General features: G+C 49.7%; 6 protein-coding genes across 6 annotated transcripts; 4 read left to right on the forward strand and 2 right to left on the reverse strand.

The window, feature by feature from the left end:
* Nucleotides 1-638: 638 nt before the first annotated feature.
* On the forward strand, nt 639-2,134 carry BP5553_08460 (uncharacterized protein; the record flags this gene model as incomplete). The annotated part of the gene is made up of 2 exons (XM_032017083.1): nt 639-1,153; nt 1,216-2,134. The coding sequence occupies 2 exons, from the start codon at nt 639-641 to the stop codon at nt 2,132-2,134; spliced, it is 1,434 nt and encodes a 477-aa protein (XP_031866514.1).
* A 1,458-nt stretch (nt 2,135-3,592) lies between these two features.
* Nucleotides 3,593-4,294, forward strand: BP5553_08461 (uncharacterized protein; the record flags this gene model as incomplete). The annotated part of the gene is made up of 1 exon (XM_032017084.1): nt 3,593-4,294. The coding sequence occupies one exon, from the start codon at nt 3,593-3,595 to the stop codon at nt 4,292-4,294; it is 702 nt and encodes a 233-aa protein (XP_031866515.1).
* Nucleotides 4,295-4,491: 197 nt separating this feature from the next.
* BP5553_08462 (uncharacterized protein) lies at nt 4,492-5,579 on the reverse strand (the record flags this gene model as incomplete). Its single annotated transcript, XM_032017085.1, has 3 exons — nt 4,492-5,225; nt 5,278-5,436; nt 5,483-5,579. The coding sequence occupies 3 exons, from the start codon at nt 5,577-5,579 to the stop codon at nt 4,492-4,494; spliced, it is 990 nt and encodes a 329-aa protein (XP_031866516.1).
* A 912-nt stretch (nt 5,580-6,491) lies between these two features.
* BP5553_08463 (uncharacterized protein) lies at nt 6,492-8,407 on the forward strand (the record flags this gene model as incomplete). Its single annotated transcript, XM_032017086.1, has 4 exons — nt 6,492-6,734; nt 6,796-7,048; nt 7,097-7,414; nt 7,473-8,407. The coding sequence occupies 4 exons, from the start codon at nt 6,492-6,494 to the stop codon at nt 8,405-8,407; spliced, it is 1,749 nt and encodes a 582-aa protein (XP_031866517.1).
* A 3,694-nt stretch (nt 8,408-12,101) lies between these two features.
* On the reverse strand, nt 12,102-14,685 carry BP5553_08464 (Uncharacterized protein; the record flags this gene model as incomplete). The annotated part of the gene is made up of 5 exons (XM_032017087.1): nt 12,102-12,274; nt 12,332-12,909; nt 12,969-13,003; nt 13,063-14,355; nt 14,404-14,685. The coding sequence occupies 5 exons, from the start codon at nt 14,683-14,685 to the stop codon at nt 12,102-12,104; spliced, it is 2,361 nt and encodes a 786-aa protein (XP_031866518.1).
* Nucleotides 14,686-15,896: 1,211 nt separating this feature from the next.
* On the forward strand, nt 15,897-17,252 carry BP5553_08465 (putative biotin synthase; the record flags this gene model as incomplete). The annotated part of the gene is made up of 2 exons (XM_032017088.1): nt 15,897-16,137; nt 16,309-17,252. 2 exons carry the CDS (start codon nt 15,897-15,899, stop codon nt 17,250-17,252), a joined length of 1,185 nt encoding a protein of 394 aa, XP_031866519.1.
* Nucleotides 17,253-17,361: the final 109 nt, after the last annotated feature.

The raw sequence follows: 17,361 nt of genomic DNA on the forward strand, positions 1-17,361 counted from the left end.
CAAGACGTACGAGTAAAGGAAGAAATTACAATACAAACCGGCACAATTGTCGTCAGCATCGTATTGATCTCCATACTAGCACAGCCCACAGAAAGGTTAGTTAGCGTCGGCATCACTGCGGTGATACTGGTTGTGCACAAGTATTGCAAAAACAGTATGGTTTAGTTGAGTCGAGTTGATTATCTCTGGAGTCGAATCGCACAGATTATACAGTAGTGCGTTTCTTGGTGCGTTTCCTTGCCGTAAGCATGCAGATCAGTTACCCGCAGCTACGAGTAGCGAGCGTTTTATCCTTGGCGAACGAGAACGAGAGCGAGAACGAGAACGAGAACGGTCGAGTTTGAGCACAACACCAGATCGAGATCACGTCCTTGTGGCCTACACTCCAATAATAATGCCATGAACGAACGAACCTCGCCAGGTACAAGGCGGCAGGCTGCTCGTTCTCGCTCCGGATGCATGCTGTAGGCCCCTTTCCCTTGACTCTTGAATTTTACACTTCTCATCATCGCCTCTTCTCATCTCCTTATCTTCCCATCTTCCTGCCGTCGCAACATGTTCGTTCTCAAGCAAAACCTAACATCACGTACACGAACTCCCTTTTATCCCATCCTTCATCACCACCCTCACATATCGCCATGGCGCGAAACCTAGGCTACGGTTATGATGCCAAGGACCCTTGTAGTCACCGTCCCTACGATCCTCGTAACGACGATATCACGCCGCCGCCTGGCCCCCCTCCCGGCTACGACGAGAGGAGCCAATTTGGCCAGCAGCATCAGCGACAGAAATACGGCTACGACTGCGACTACCACTCCAAGAGCGCCCACGGCCAGCAGCAGCTTGCCCCCCCTCGTGGAATCGATGGCTCCCTCCCCTCCCCAATCGTCATCCCCCAGCAGCGTATGGGCTCCAAAGACCGCGGCTTTATGGCCGCCTACGCCCCTTCCCTCGCGGCCAGCGGCATCGACCGCATGACATTTCTCAAGTTCATCGACGACGTCAACATCGGTCTGAAGGGCAACAAGTACCTCGCCGGTGTCCAGGTAGTGGCATTCGGTGTGGGATTGACCCCCGTTACCATTGTCATGGGCGTCAGCGCTGCCGTCCAAGCTGGTGCCATGATAGCCAACAAGGCAGCTGTTCGAAACAAGTATCTTCGCCTATGTCCGCCCTCGCTTGGAACCACATCCATAGCTAACTCGATCTGCGCAGGACAAACATGGTCATGGACAAGTACAACAACGAAGTTTTCCGTCCCCGTGGCCTCTTTTGCATGATTATGAAATACGACCCCATTGAGCGAGACCTCGCCGATCTTGCTGCCCAAGGTGGAAGCCCCTTCAAGAAGCTCAGCAACCTGGTGTCGGGCGACAGTCCTGGCCGATTAGTCGGTTTAGGCAATCAACAACAGGGACCACCCAAGCAAGACCGCTTCCGCAATCCCATTTCTGACAAAGTCAATGGCGAGAGCGGCTTGCCGACCGACGTCGCACCACTAGAGTACATCCAGGACCGACGCGCCCACAAAGAACTGCTATCCTCATCCAGTTCGCTTTCCCGAGACTCTTCCCCCTCCTCCAACGGCGACAAGCCTCAAAAGGAGAATAAGGCCTTAAAGGCATTTGACTCCTTCAACGACTACCTTGATCGACGCGCCCGCGCCAAATACGCCGCCGAGAACGAAGGCAACATTCTGAATGTCCAGACTAATGGAGGTTTCAGCAACCGCTTCCTCGACCCCAACCACCCGGCGACGAAGGGAGGATTGATTGGCCTGCTTTCCGGCGGCTCGATGACTCCCGATGCGGAAACGCGCAAGCGCAAGAAGATGGCGAGGATCGAGGAGGAGGAGAGTCGGGTATACGAGGAGTATCAGCGCCGCATTGACGACGTTCACCGTTCGCGCCAGTGCCAGCGCGACACTGATAGGGCCCTAAAGGACGTTGAGAGGGATTACGCTCCACGCTTGGCCGAGTTCCGGAACCAGAAGAAGGAGATTGAGGGAGGAGTGAGATCTATCAAGAAGGATATCCTTTACCTGTTCATTGTCAATCTACCCTCTGAAGCGGCAATGGCCGAGGCTCAACAGAGGCTGGGTGGGCAGAACCTCGTGGCTATGACTGATATTTAGGTAGTACCTATTTCGTTGCATTGGATTGGGAGCACATTATGATTTATTTTACGGAGTTTATTAGATGTTGCTGCTCTTTAGAGTGTTATTTTCGTGTATAAAAGAGGGATGTTCACTCATGACTAAACAAAGGGTTGGGCCAGTGAATCACTATCACGGTGCTAAGCGGGGATTGTTTTAGAGGAGGCTGTAGCTCTGTAGCAAGCATCGACCTCAACCTCACATGCACCAGCCACAGCTCCCCAGCTCCCAGCAAGCATCAACCACAACTCGTTATATATTGACACCGACTCTCCACACATTAACAACAACCCCAGCGAATCGCACCAATTATATCAATCATACAAGTGGGATCATAATTTTCAACCGATCTTCAGGAGTAAGTCTACACACTCTGCAGGGTCTCCAAAAGATTCTTCACCTCCACACTCTTGTTGGTACCGATATTGTCAAAGCCATGGTCCCCCTTCCCGAAGGAAAGACGCACTATCTCTCTTACGGGGTACGACTCGTGGCGTTTCAGAGCGGTCAGTCAAATTTAGCAGACTTGGTCATCAGCGAAGATGACTGCGTTGCTCAGATACCCGCCATTGTAATTGGCCCTGGAATAGGTAGGCTCAAAGAGGTGGCGGCTGTAGGTGGTTTGCGGCAGGCGGCGTTTACATCGAAGTGGGATCGCAGCTCGTCATGAGTGGACGATGCTCAATAGACATGGACGCAGGGAGCAAGGGTGCGTGGTGCTGACTTTGGGAAAGAACAAAATCCCCCCTGGTGATAAATGTGCATACAGCCTATTGGAGGTAGCATGCTACTTCAAAATTATTATTGGACTATTAGGTGAGCAGACGCTAGATTGCTCAATTTAAAATATATCCTCTAGCATTCAAATTATCAGGCGCCCCTGGATCAGTCGGTAGAAAGTTCTCGATTTCAAAAGCTTCCTACGCATGAAAAAAATCCTCAACCCCAAGAGCTTCCCATATCAAGAAATTCCCCAACCTCAAGATCAAGTCTTTCCCACGTATTAAAAGGATCGCCAGCCTCAAGAGATTCCCACCTGTCAAAAGGATCGCCAACCTCACGACTCGCGCACGTATTAAAAGGATCGTCAGCCTCGCGACCTTCCCACGTGGCCAGAGGGCGTTCAGCCCACTGGCTATTCTATATTCTATATTATACTTTGACCTCAAGGACAAGTTTGTCTTAAAGAGGGAATAGTGTAGGAATAGGTCACATGGTCTATCACGTGACACCTAAATTACAAGGAAGTCCCCGACAGATTAAATACTATCCCCCCCCCCCCTAAATAATTGTACCTTGGACAAGGCGAAATCCACTTTGTATTGTTTCTTTATTCCGTGGGGATAGTACGATGCTTTTACAACTACACTACACTGGCGTCTAGCATCTCTTATTCATTCACCCGAGTGAGCTTGATCGTCAGCTCCACTTCCTAGAATGCCTAAACTTCTTCATTACAAACAGCCACAGGCGCCGCATCTACAATCCAAATCCCGCCTCTTCTCCCTGCCAGCAGAGCTACGTGTCAACATCTTTACTCTAGCTCTTACCACGCCACGGATTTATTTGACTGTTAAGAACCTGCGGAATGAGCTCTGTCTTGCCCTGGTGACGCCAGGTACTGGAGGCCTTGACGTTTACGTTATTCGAGCTCAACGCCTGTTGAGCCTTTTACTGACCTGTCGGCGCGCGCACGCCGAAGCCCTACCCATCCTGTACGGCATCAACACGTTCTTGGTGGGTAACGACACAGATTTACGGCTGCTGGCGCGGGGCATGGGCGGGCCGTTTGTACGTCAGTTGGAGTTCTCCTGGACGCTGTACGAGGCGCCTATTAGGCAACTGCGTAAGCGCTGGACGAGCTGGCTGCGCAGTGACCGGCTAGAGGAGAGGTGGCTAAAGGCGTGGGAGGAGATTAAGCATATGGAACTGTGTTGGCTACAAGTAGAGCTGTGCGTACCGGGGGGATGGAGGGACAAGTGGATTGAGAGGGAGGCCGAGATTTTACATCCGTTAGTTGACATATTAAGGGAGGGCGCCTCAGGAGGGCTAACCTTAACCTGGGAGCGAGACGCAAACGCTAATATAGGGGCGGAGGAGTTGCTGCCAAAGTGGGATGTTAACCGTCGAGAGTGGTGATGGCCTGACGAGGGCCACCCGAGCTTATTACAGATTGTGCCCATCGTATATGGCAATAGGCCAGAATAAGGACTATTGTGATCCAATTCCTTACTATATTAGGGTAGAATTGCGGGACTATGTTATGTGACCAATATCCAAGTTTCTGCGCCTTGTTTGTCTACTATCTATTGTACCAAAGAATAATAGTTCACTACTTATACAAAATTCTTGACAGTGTCTAACTTTATTATATCTCTTGCCCTGCCTGGACCCGAACCGAGCCTTCGCTTGCTGTTGCTTCGGGTTTGAATTGCTGTTTTACTGAAATCACCGTTCTCGTCAATAGGGCTTCCCAAGGAGAACTGGTAGAGTGCACTTCCAAATAGTGCCCATGAATCAGCATTGTTCACGCCCGTGCCACTCTGACCAAGGCCTTTGCAGTTCTTCCAGCCGTAACCGCTAACTCCACCAACATCCTGCTTAGACCCGCCCGGTTTTGTGTGCATCATCTCGTGCAGCATGCACTTGTCCCACAGACTCATCAAGTCAATAGGCGTGTAGAATTTGTCGGTGATCAACTTGTCCAGACCATGGACCGCCATTTTAGCACGTAGCGATGAGAGGTCTGCTTTGGTCGCGTATTTCTTTGAGTGTGCGTACTCAAGGAACCACGGGCACACCTGGATGATATCCCATTTATTGACGAATTGTTGCGTATACATAAAGGCACCAGTACTGCAGCCATTTGACTTCCCAACTGCCTGTTTGACTTTTTTGTCGTAGTAATGCACGAGATCATTAACCCTTCGCTCGAGGCGGGTCGTATCACAGAAGATGACGACCTCGTTTTGGTCCAAGGTATCAAGGTTCGCAGTCGTCGTCTCTTTTTCAAAGACGAGGATACCAGTTCGTTGGCCTTTGTTATTTGGCGGTTTCGCCTGAAAGACCTCTATATTTAATTAACTAAAATCAAGGCCTTGAACAGATATAGCATGACTTACGGTTGACCATAGCCTGAGCAGCACTTCCTTCGGTGTTGAATAGCTGTTTCATGAGCCAAGTGGCGTCTTTATTCATAGGTTGGGCGTTGACCTCAACCATCGCGATATTGACCATAGTGAAAGCCTGTTCAACCATGCTCTTCACTAGTGTATAGTCGTCTTTATCTAATGAGTATTTGTTCGTTTCTAGAGCTGTGAGACTTACCGCCTTTGCAGGAGTCAGGGTCGATCAAATATCCATAAGCATGCCCAGTAAGTGATAGCGAAGTGAATGCTGCCACTGCAGCAGATAAAAGGCGCATCTTGAATTCTCTGTATAAATAAGAGACGAGGACAGCCAATTAATAAATGCGACGTCGAAGGGAGGCGAGGGTAGAGTGAAACCGAGCCCGAGTTGTACAGCACGGTACAGTGGTGTATTGAAAAGGAAAGAAAGATGGGATACTAGAAATACCAAAGTTGGGGTGGAGGTGAAAATAAAGCAGTAACAGACAGTCCAATCGAGACATATCAATTAAATAGCGAGCCATGGGATATTAATCATGGGCAGGATCCAGATCCCAAGGAGTCAGACTTCCTGCGACTCCACGAGGGCTGGAGCTATCCCGTCAGCCGTGTAGCGCTACGCAGCAGTTAAAGGAGCATATGCTAGTTTGCGGCGGCTTGTTCTAAGGTGCCAACTCCTCTGATGGTTTACAGAGTTAGGAGCGCGTAGCCTCCCAAGGGTCATAGCGAAACACGAACACGGCCCCTGGTCTTCGCTTAGTTATCGCGCAACCCCACTAGGAGAAATTAAATGCTTCGCCCAACTACTAACCATATACAGTATGTGTTGTGCTGCTGCAGGATTCAAGCAAGGGTAGCCCAAATTAAGCATATCCAAGATGGCGCGCCGGGCGCAGTCTACCTTCTTCCACAAGATTATGAGCGGCGTGGCAGGATATCAGGATTCAGGATCTGCTTTGGCGGCACCTTTTGGGTACTGTACCAACGCCCTAAACAAGGAATAGCATCCTTACAGACTGTAGCTACTCAAAGCTGAGCTATATTCGTCGCGCTACTCGCATTATATACTCGAGAACGACATGATGCATGCTCTGTTATCTCAATGTTTTAACCAGCGTCGTTTCCCATTTCTTTCGCAGCCCTTTTCGCATCTCTACTAGAATCTTTTGTCCCTCTCTAAACTCTTTCCTATCATATACTCCCCATCCATGGCGGCAAAGGTCTTGTTGCTCGGGGCAGCTCTCATTTCAGCGGTTAGTGCGAGCGCTGCTGCTGCTGCTGCCCCTAAGGTCACAGATCCTCCCGCATATATCAAAGCATTCGTCCCAAAGGCACGGGGCCAAATTATCATCAACCCCGTGGAATCAGAGCTCGGCAACGCAGACAGCTATCGGCTCACCAACTTCGGTCCTGATAATCCAGTAGTTACATTTGCGGGAGGTGTATATCACGTACGTTCATATAATTAACCACTTATTTTGGACAAGGAGTTAACAACAATCACCCGCCTAGTATATTGAAGCACATAAAGCATATCTGAGCGAAGAGACCGTCACAACTACAGTCAACAATGCGAAAGTGACCACAAAGGTGCCTGTGGCCGCCGCCGTGGCGACTGGCACGGGCACTGCTACTCCAGGATTAGGCGCTGGTGATCTTGCAATAACCTTTTCCGAGTCCGTTGCAGATGCCCTGCGAAAGACTGCGGACAATGCTATTGCGGCCTGCAGTCTTACAAAGAGGGACCTTAGTAAGAGATTGGATTGTAAGTCTTGCTGGTAGATGCGACGTCCTAGTACTAACTATTGAGCAGCGGTCCAGTGTATAATAGACGCCGCAGTCAAGGCTAGTGGCGAGAGTGGCCCTTTTGACGCTGTTATGACTGAAGCTTTTTGGAACCAGCTTGGTTCCCTTGCTGCTACGAACGCACCTGAATACCTTACTTCTGCTCTTGCTGTCTTGGCCACCCAGGCAGTAAGAAACAAGGCTTTGGTTATTTTAGGCGCCATAATAGTGGGCACGAAGCTAGCTGGGCCAATAGCGATGCTCAAAATACCGGAAGCAGGAGTTGGAGCGCCCACCAGTGATCATGCCAAACCGAAGTGCGACGCTAGTGCAGGCGCCAATAAAGGTAAAATCCGCCCCTAGAATCATCCATTGCTGCAGTTAGCTTATAAGACTTCTTTTAGATTCTCCTCTTTGCAGCGACAGCAACTGTAAAGGCAACAGCGACAGCCCAAAATGCACAGCAGGCGACAACAAAGGCTGTGCATGCTTGCTCCTCGGCACAGATTTTCCTCTACAGATTTTCAAACAATCCTGGTGGGACAATCAACAGCAAGTCGTTGCATCTTTCGCCGCGAACCCTAACCTCCTCGGCACTGCTCCCCCCTCTTGCCATGTCAACTCTTTTGGCAATGCCTTTGACGGCAAGCCTGCCGCCTCGCCCGCCTCCTGGTGCGTATGCAACATTGAGGGTATCGATCGGATCTACCCAACGGTGGCATCTGCTTCCGCTCCATGCGCGCTCACTACATTGCCAGCCGCCACCATCTCACCTACCCTTACTGCCAAAAAAGGCGGCTCAGTGACTTCCTGCCGAACTTCAACCGTAACTGGCACAGGGGCCGGCACTGGGTCGTACTGCACCTGCAACGACAACAGTATGTATGGTGTGGACACCTGGACGGTGGGTACCCAAACAGTAACAGGTTGCTCTGCCACGCGGACAACAAGCTCGAAGACAACCAACCCGGCCATGGCTACAGCGACATGCAATCCTCCTCAGCGGTACTCTATGGAGCAGGATCGTATCCTTCTTATTGCCGAATATTACTGCCCTAGTACCCACAATGGAGACGCATATAAAGACAGACATGATACCACGTCGGGTGTTAATGACGGCGGTGTTATAGCTGTATTGGCATCGTTGGATAAAGGCTGTGTAAATCACGTGCCTATTGATCAAGCTGACTGCAGAGCGGCACTCCAGAGCATTTACGATAAATGTCATGTGGGCCAAAGTTTAGGCTATGGTGGTAGCGCCAGTATTAAATGCCAGCGGTTCAACGTTACCATTGTCAAGTACGGGAGTTGGCTTCCTTCTGGGCCGACATTGCCATGATTTTGTGACGTTCAACATGGACCAGCGCATGGGCAGCCCTGAGAGCTACGCACATCAAGGTAGCTGCAATGTGGCAGGTTGGCAGGTACTGTACTCCGTACCCGAGTGTACTACGTACGTAGATACTACTGTATGATTAAGGGGGTTCGGGATGGCACCATTGCATTTCAGGGCTTAGCTCAGGTTAGAGAAGCGATAGCTTAGGACCAAAGACGGAAGTGAACTTTGGAGATGTCCAGATTCGGTGCAGATTATAGAGGTTTTCATCAACGATGTAGCTCTATGTATGGAAAATATTCTTGAGCTTATACATCAACGCATTTATCAAAAAGCAGACATGGCTTGTGCAATGTACTGGACATATGTGGGTCCCCATCCAACGTTTTATGATATATGGATGGCTCGGACAATGACTGGCGACACGATTTTTGAGATTGGAGCAGATGGAAGCTGGGATTCGGCGTGGAACCTTTTTTGGAATTCTCCCACTGCCAGACAGCGATACAACAGCTTCAAACCATTCCAGGTTTTCTCCTGTTGGAATGGAGTAACAGCTTTCATAGCAAAGCCAATAATGGACCAAGAAATCAAATTTCGAGCAGCAACAAAGGAAGAGTGCTCTCAAGGCGAACTAAAGCTTTGCTGTGAAGATCTTTGACATGCTGGATATGGTAAAATTGCAGTTGTCCAACCATCAATGTTGAGTACAGCGACGAGGCTTCGAAAAGAATTTAAAGCGCTAAAGGGATATGTATCACAGAGCCTACTAAAGGATGGAGTGACTGATCTATCAGAGGATATTGAGTGGAACAAAGATCCTCCCGCAGAGGTGAAATATATTTCTGACCCAGACTACTCGGCACAGCACTTTGTTCCATGGGGATCAAGGACTTGGTAGAAGGTTATAGTACAGATGTTAATCAAACATGTTGAGTTTGACTCTACTCTACTACTTTTCCAAAGCTCTTACCTTCCCGGATCTTGGGTTTCTCAGTTCTTCTGCATTAGCAAGAGCTACTCAGGTGGGCAAGCTTCTGATTCCAGGCTTTAAGCTCGTTGTGTCTTAGACTGGATAGCTTGAGGGCGACTGGGGAGAACTGAGGGTTAGTAGTGGGGTGAAATATTTATCGATTTTAGCTATTACTAGCATTTCTTTTTGATGTTCTCTTTATTTATAAGTGTTTTCGCGGTAGAATTGTGTTGCCCAAGATCAATAGCTACTTTTAGCACAAGTTTACCTATAGCGGGTAACATTCTGTGTCTCTTACGTTTAAACTACAGGCGTGCAGACATCCCACCAAGCTCACAAAATTATGGCTAATCTGCTATTACTTTATCAGACTTATATTGGAGAGGCCAGGAAGTTATAAATCATGGGACATTAACCACTATAGATTTCGTGCCTTTTAGCGATCTAAACTACACTACCTAGCATCAACCAGACTAATATTTCCACTCGGCAATCAACGTGAACTCTGTTTTTAGGAATGTTGCGATTCGATCGTCTATCAATCCCTTTAGGACCCCATCACCCGTATCATTCTGGCAGCAAAGTTTATAACTGCTTGATCCGTCGGCCTTCACTTCTGTCTGGCAGATCACGTCCAGGTCTGTGACTATTCGACAATTTCGAATCTTCCGTGCATATACCCTCTGTGTGTCTTTAGACCACCCACAGCAGATGATTTCCCCAGCAACCAAGACAGTAGCACAGTTTATCACCTTTGAAACTGGAGGTTGCGTTGCAATCGTGGCTTCGCGGGCACATCCTGCAATCTCGTCAGCAGCCTGGTTACAGATACCTGAACCGGCACCCCAGCAGGTATTGCATGCAGGCTTTGGGTTGTCGGGACAATATTGAAGGAGTTCAGTCCCGTCGCCGAAGTCTGGGTGCTTCTTACCATTCCCGTTCTTTAGGTGGAATCCTGTTAGAAGAACTCATAATCATCAGGACCGTTTACTATGCTATGTCAACACGTCTACGTCGTCAGCAATGATGCCTCAATACGTACCCCATCAGGTGTTGTATTCATCCTTAGTAACACACTTTTCAATTGCTTGCTCGAGGGAGTCCTGGCAGTCTGGCTGCTATAGACCTACCACGCGAGTTCTTGTGTATGCCCAAGCCTCTATGCCATCCGGCAAAGAAACTGTGATTTCACAGCTATGAGCTTCATGTGTAGCAGAGCCTGGACTTACTCTCACGTATCCGGTACAATGTGTTTCTCGGCGTGACTATTTGCGATTTCGCCTACACCTTGCTCACGATAAAAAGACTACCTAGATTCGTATTACTACAACTTGGATTGTCTACTAGATATGCACCTAGACCGGCATAACTGGATAGGTCTATTAATATCTTCTACTAGGCATCAAGCCATTCTAAATATGGGTATACGAGGTACCTGATTAATGTTGAGAAGTAGTCACACTAACAAGTCTTCTCCGGTCCCTAGAATTTCATTGTCAGACAAACTCTAGGCACACGGAGTGTGAGCAAGTTTACCTCTGTACAAGTGTCGGTGTCTTCTCCCTTGCAAGCAGAGTTGGTACAGTTCTGTGGCCTATCCTCGCTTTTGGGACACTCTTTATCGGGGGCGCACTCACACCCTTGCAGCCCTGGGGCTAGACATCTGTATTCACAACTCCAGCACAAGTGTTAAATGGCGGACAAGTTCTAGGCAGGTGTTCTTGTTACGAAGATTTGGGTCGTTTTTCTCGTTAAGCCTGAAAGCTGTGGGCATATCGTTTATGAGATCGCCATGAAACAAGATAACCGGCGAGGTTAACAGCGAGAACAGGGTCACACATTGACCGCTTAACTTCCGCTCGCTTGAGTACGGTGGGATAGCTTGCCATATAAGACAAATGCCCTGGATAACATAAATTCTGTAGCATATAATCTAAGACCAAAAGCTATCCCCAGAAGCTCTGTGTAGTGCAAATTAAAGTTATTGACAATTGTTGAGGCATACTCCGGGGTTATGGTCTAGCAGCGCCCGCATCTTTGACTCAGGGGTTCGGGCTGGGGGGTTAAGCGACCCAGCAAAGTGAGCCTCACGATCCATCGTTGGGATGGAATCCCAGGAAGACCTTGGTGGTATGTCTAGAGGCAATAGCTGATGAAGAGCTTCATTTCTTCATTCCTGGTGGACCTCGTGAGAACTTTCCGAGCCCCCTCCTCCTGCTCTAATATTTGCTCATCGGTTTTAGCTAGTGTGATGGTGGAAAATTTTGATAGAAGCTTGTGTAGTTCCAAGACTATGGCAAGGGAGTGGTTGATGGAACCATCCAGAGAAAAGAAAGAGAGCACCTGCAGGTTCTCTAGCTCTTCTTGCAAAGAAAAGACGATTCCAGCAAGGAGGTCCACTAAATCTACATGAAATCCAAGAATTAGAGGCTCAAGGTGATATTGAGAGGCAAATTCTAGAGGGGGTGTAAGGGGGGTTGCAGCAATAGAGGGAAGAGGGGACGGGTCAAATGGTGCGAACAGCGGTGAGATAGGTCATAATGCATGAACCTGCCAATTTGATAGAGATACTTTTAACGGGTCGGATGATATGTAATAGTATTTATTTAGTGCTATGGTCGGTATTTTACTAACGATGCTATTGTACAATGTCCATAAAAGTGGGCGGCAGTACGTTATCGGAAATATAGGTACTCCATTTATGTTAGCCATTCGCAGAAGTCGTCACAATAGCTCAGTAGCCAAAAGCTTCTCGATACTCCTCAATGTCTTCGGTTTTGAGGTCTGACTCGCCATCATGTAGAGCACATTACCCAACACTCTAACATGGATGTTAAAACCAGTGGACCGTTCCAGCAATCGCTTCTGGAGGCCAACAGCAGCTGTCGAGCTGTAACCTAGATGTCATTACATGTCAGCTATCCATCATTAGCATGCTGAAGGCTCAAACTTACCAACGTTTGCATCCTGTAACTTGATAGCCAGAACGGATCCAAGAGTCACCACACTCTCAACCTCGCGAGCATATGATAGGCGACTAATGAAGTCTTTTGACCACACACTCCACACATCTGTGACAGACTCTGGGCTTGCTGACTCGGCTCCCTCTCGCCAATCATTCTTGAACTCCTGCCAACTCCCACCAGCCTCCATCTCAAGCATAGTATTCAACGATGTGTTAGCAACATGACACCCCACAGGATGAGCAGTGTAACTATGTCCGTGCAACAGCGCGTCTCTCTTCTCCGACCCCAGGAAAGCATCATAGATACTATCACTAGCAAGTGTGGTGCAGAGAGGGACCAGTCCTCCTGTGAGGAGTTTGGCATGGACTGAGATGTCGGGGCAAGTTTGTAGGAATGAGGCGGAGCTGAAGCGTCCGAGACGGTAAAGGCCTGTGAATACCTCGTCGAAGACTACGGGGAGTCCACTCCATGCTTGTGGGTTTGAGGTGGGGGGAGGGGTAGATTGGCTGAAGATTTGCGGGTTGGTGCGGATTACTTGGACGAGGGTGTATTGGAATAAGGGGTCGCTATTGGGTGTTAGCCCATTTTTGACAGGAAGATGGCAGGGGGATGGAGGGGGTCTTACACAAAGAGCATACCGCCAGCTCCTAATAGCACAGGCTAGATCTATGTTAGTACTGCCAGAAGAACTCGCAAATAAAAGCGGGAGGGGCTCATACCTCCATTATCAGAGCGCCAAAGGTCATTCCCTCCTGCTTCACGAGCCTCTCAAGCGTATCCTGGATATAATTTTGGTACCTTTGACCAGAAGGTGATTCGTACCTGGCCTGGATATCAAAGATCTCCGCTAAAGAAAGAAAACCAACAGCCCCTCCAAACTCTTCGTCCATCCCCTCAGGCGGCTCAATAACCCACTGTCCCTTCACCATCTTGACCTGTGGAAAATCAAACCAATACCCCTTGCCTGTATACCAATGCACCTTCTCATTAAAAGTCGATGGCTCCGAGCAATCCATCGCCCCGATTGTATCCCCATGATACGAGCCCTTCAAACCCAACACACCCACCTCCTTCTTCGGCACATCCCACCTGTACCTCTCAAAAGACGCTGTGAGCGCCATCTTGGTCGCTACCTCCATCCCTGTGCTCCCGTTGTCTGAGAAGAAGACTTTTTGGAGCCGGTGGTTTTGCAGGTGTGCAAGGAGGCTGGAGGCCAGTTGCAAGGCGGGTTGATGTATTGTGCCCGCGAACATTACGTGTCCGTAACGGCCGGAGGCGTAGGCTGCTGCCAGAGATAGCGAGGGGTTGCCGTGGCCGAGACCCTGGGTCCACCAACTTGCGCTGCCATCAAAGGTTGGGGTCAAGATGGTGTCTTGAGGTATGGTGGTGGTAGCAGTGGTTGTAGAGTGAGTTTGGAAGAAATCGCCTGAGGCGGAATCAATGGTCATAATCGTTTGGGGAGAGACGTCTCGGTGTTGAGTGAAGGGGTACCAGATCTGCTTGTGTGCATTGCCAGACATTTCTTCGAGAGACTGGATCCGCGTGGTGTGCTTTTCGGACAATTTTGAGATCGTTTCGTCGACTACGTCTAACCTGCCTGCTTTGGCGTAATATTCTGACATGAGTACGAAGTCTTCTTGTTGCGTTTGTCCATGTGGAGGGGGTGGGGGAAGTGAGAGAACCAGGATTCCTTTCTTTTCAAAATATGCTTTAAGATAGGCATAGTTTTGATACTTTTGATCATCGAATTGTAACACGGCATCCACATCATAACCTCTGATATGGAGTGATTCAAAAGCCGAGATAGAAGCTGAGATTCCGCCTAGACGATGATCTGCTACTAAACACACGGGTAGTCTAAGGGGCCTGAAGAGGTCCGCCTGGGAACTGCCACTGGGGGTAGGAGAATGAACACCGCCTGCTGTTTCTAATAGAAGTGTGCTAGAGCCTGATTTGGCACATGCTGTGAGATGGGCGAGAACTTGTTCATGGATTTCGGAGTCGGACGGGGGCTACACACGTGATCAACAGGATGATATCTGGCTGTCAAGGGAACTTACGTTGCTCGACCGCGCCGCGATATGAGGACTAACTGCTTCGTCGAATTGAAATAAACATCGTGTCTTTGTCTCGGGAGCGAATTGAGCCAAATGTCGATCATCTGCTTCGTCTACCGGTCCCGTCGAAACTGGTTTGAGATAATGCATGGACTCGCCGGGGTACTTTCGTAAGAAGGCTTTGCCGAGGATGGTGGACATGATCGTCTTTCCAACGTTGGTGTTTGCTCCGTATATTTGGTAGGCTCGGAGGGTTCTCCGCAGGGTAGAGTTGTTGAGGGCCATTTTTGTCGTGGTTGCTGAGCTCCATTCGCATCAGTAGCGATTTATGAACATACGTCTGGGGTGAACGATCAAGCTGCTCAGAATCTCAAGGGAGCACCTACTCGAGTACTTCCCAATGACTCTTGCAGCATACCTTTACTTCGATCACAATACCTCACCCCTTCCTGGACCGCGGTCGCGAGGGAGGGAGGAGTGGGATCCGCCCGCACCAAGCCGAGAAGAGGGGGGGGGTGGCAGGATCAAAGGCTATCTCGACCTCATCTCGTCTCGATTGTTGAGATATCGACACCGGTGGAAGAAAAGTCTTTTCCCGTGCTCCCCGCGATGTTGCATGGAAATACATACCAACAGTGGGAGGGCCCGTGTATGGCGCATTCTTAGAAGGATTTGGCGCCAAACTAGTTTCGCCTATATTGTTACGAGTGGGCATAGCGGCCATTACCCAGATATGATTCCGGCATCGCCCTCCCATACTGCCCCCAGCCCTTCCCCCTTCCCGCTAGGCCTTCAAGCCCTACTACTTGCCAGCCATAGGGGGTTCCTTCAGGGCCTCCCTTCAGGCCTTACTAGTCCTGCAACTCACTATAGCGCATTGCCCTAGGGCTGCGCTACAGGCCTCGGTACACGGTAGCTTAGGCGCCTAGGGAACTGCAGCTGCCTGACTCGGCGCTGCCCCCTACGGAGTACTCTGGTCCAGTTCTGCCCTATAGCCTGGGTCGAATACCTAATACAGTACTCTGATGGGACATCCTTTCAGAGCTACGCATAGATAGTATACAGAGCACAGGTACGAAAACGACTCGCGGATAGCTTCGCTTTGCAACCGGCCGGACGGAATTAGAATTATTACTAGACTGAGAGGAAGGAGTCATTATCTGGGTAATGGCCGTGGGTGCCTGGAAAAATGAAGCTGCACCTAATAATGCGCCCTACGATATGCCCTACGATACGCCATACCAGTGAGCCAACAGGCCGCTCGGCACTCGTTGCAGCCATGCCTGATGGGCGGCACAGACGTATTCCGAGAAAAAACGCACTCAAGCAGGCCGTTCCCAACAATTCGAGTTCAATAGTGGTCAGCGCGTGAGTGCGTGAGTCTCCCTGCATGTGATCCCACTACCCAGTGCTAGCCTAGATTAGACGCACCTTGGGGTCGCCTTCGCATCTTCTGTCATCGTTTGACTCAATTGTGTTAAGGACCAAAGAACATCATGCGTGGACATCGACCTCACCTTCTCGTGAAGAGCTGTAGAGCTTGGCTCCAGGAGACCAAGGCACCGCCTATGGTGAGGGCATATGGAGCTGTTTCGGCCGTCTCTCCTCAGGTCACGACCCCGCCTTCGGCTCTCGATAATGCTCTCGCTGCAACGGCGCCGAGGACCAACTGGACCAAGGAGGAGATCAAGGAGCTCTATGACACGCCGTTGATGCAATTGGCTTTTGCAGCAGCAAGTAGTTCTGCCACGGTTCATGGTTGCAATTTCTAACTGATTTTGGTCAGGGAACGGTTCATAGGAAGTTCCACAACCCCGCATCCATCCAGATGTGTACGTTGATGAATATCAAAACTGGAGGGTGTAGTGAGGATTGTTCGTATGTGGGTATAAACATTTCTTTGTCGAGGTATCAACTGGACGCAGAGCATTTCGTCCAGTTCATTACGCAGGTCAGCGAAGGCCGATCTGACATTCACCCAGTGTGCCCAGTCTTCTCGATATCAAACGGGCCTCAAAGCATCCAAGATGGTGACCGTCGACTCGGTTCTCGATGCAGCACGAATCGCCAAGGAGAACGGTAGCACAAGATTCTGTATGGGGGCCGCCTGGAGGGATATGCGTGGACGAAAGTCGGGCCTGCGCAATATCAAAGCCATGGTCAACGGCGTACGGGATATGGGCATGGAGGTGTGCGTTACACTAGGGATGATCGATCTCGCACAGGCAAAGGAGTTGAAGGAAGCTGGCCTGACCGCATACAACCACAATGTCGACACATCAAGAGATTTCTACCCATCTGTTATTTCGACTCGAACTTATGACGAACGGCTTCAAACGATCCAAAATGTCAGGGATGCGGGATTGAACGTCTGCACAGGAGGGATTCTTGGGCTGGGAGAGAAACCCAGCGACCATGTTGGGCTCATCCACACAGTTGCAACGCTCCCTTCTCATCCCGAAAGCTTCCCCGTCAACACTCTCGTCCCAATTAAAGGCACCCCCATGGGAGACAATGCCCCATCCCCATTCGACGCAACCTTAAGAACAATCGCAACAGCGCGAGTGGTCATGCCAAGAACCATCATCCGCCTAGCAGCAGGCCGCACCACCCTTTCAGAAGAGCAGCAGATTTTATGCTTCATGGCAGGTGCAAACGCTGTTTTTACGGGCGAGAAGATGCTTACCACCGCTTGTAATGGGTGGGATGAGGATCGGATTATTTTCGACAAGTGGGGGTTACGGCCTATGGAGAGTTTTGAGGTGGAGGCGTTGAGAGAGTTGGTTACTACTGCCGCGCCGTTGGAGAGCCAGCGGGAAGCCCCGGTTGTGGCCGTGGGGGCAGCTGCTTGATTTTGACGTGAGATTATGAAGTTTTCAGTACTCATATGTTAATCACATATCAGCATTTCTCAACTCTTCAAGTTGGGTTAGAGTACGGAAAATGCTACTGTTCAACCTT

Source organism: Venustampulla echinocandica (genome assembly GCF_003357145.1).
Source record: "Venustampulla echinocandica strain BP 5553 chromosome Unknown scaffold_8, whole genome shotgun sequence".
NCBI classification, from domain to species: domain Eukaryota; kingdom Fungi; phylum Ascomycota; class Leotiomycetes; order Helotiales; family Pleuroascaceae; genus Venustampulla; species Venustampulla echinocandica.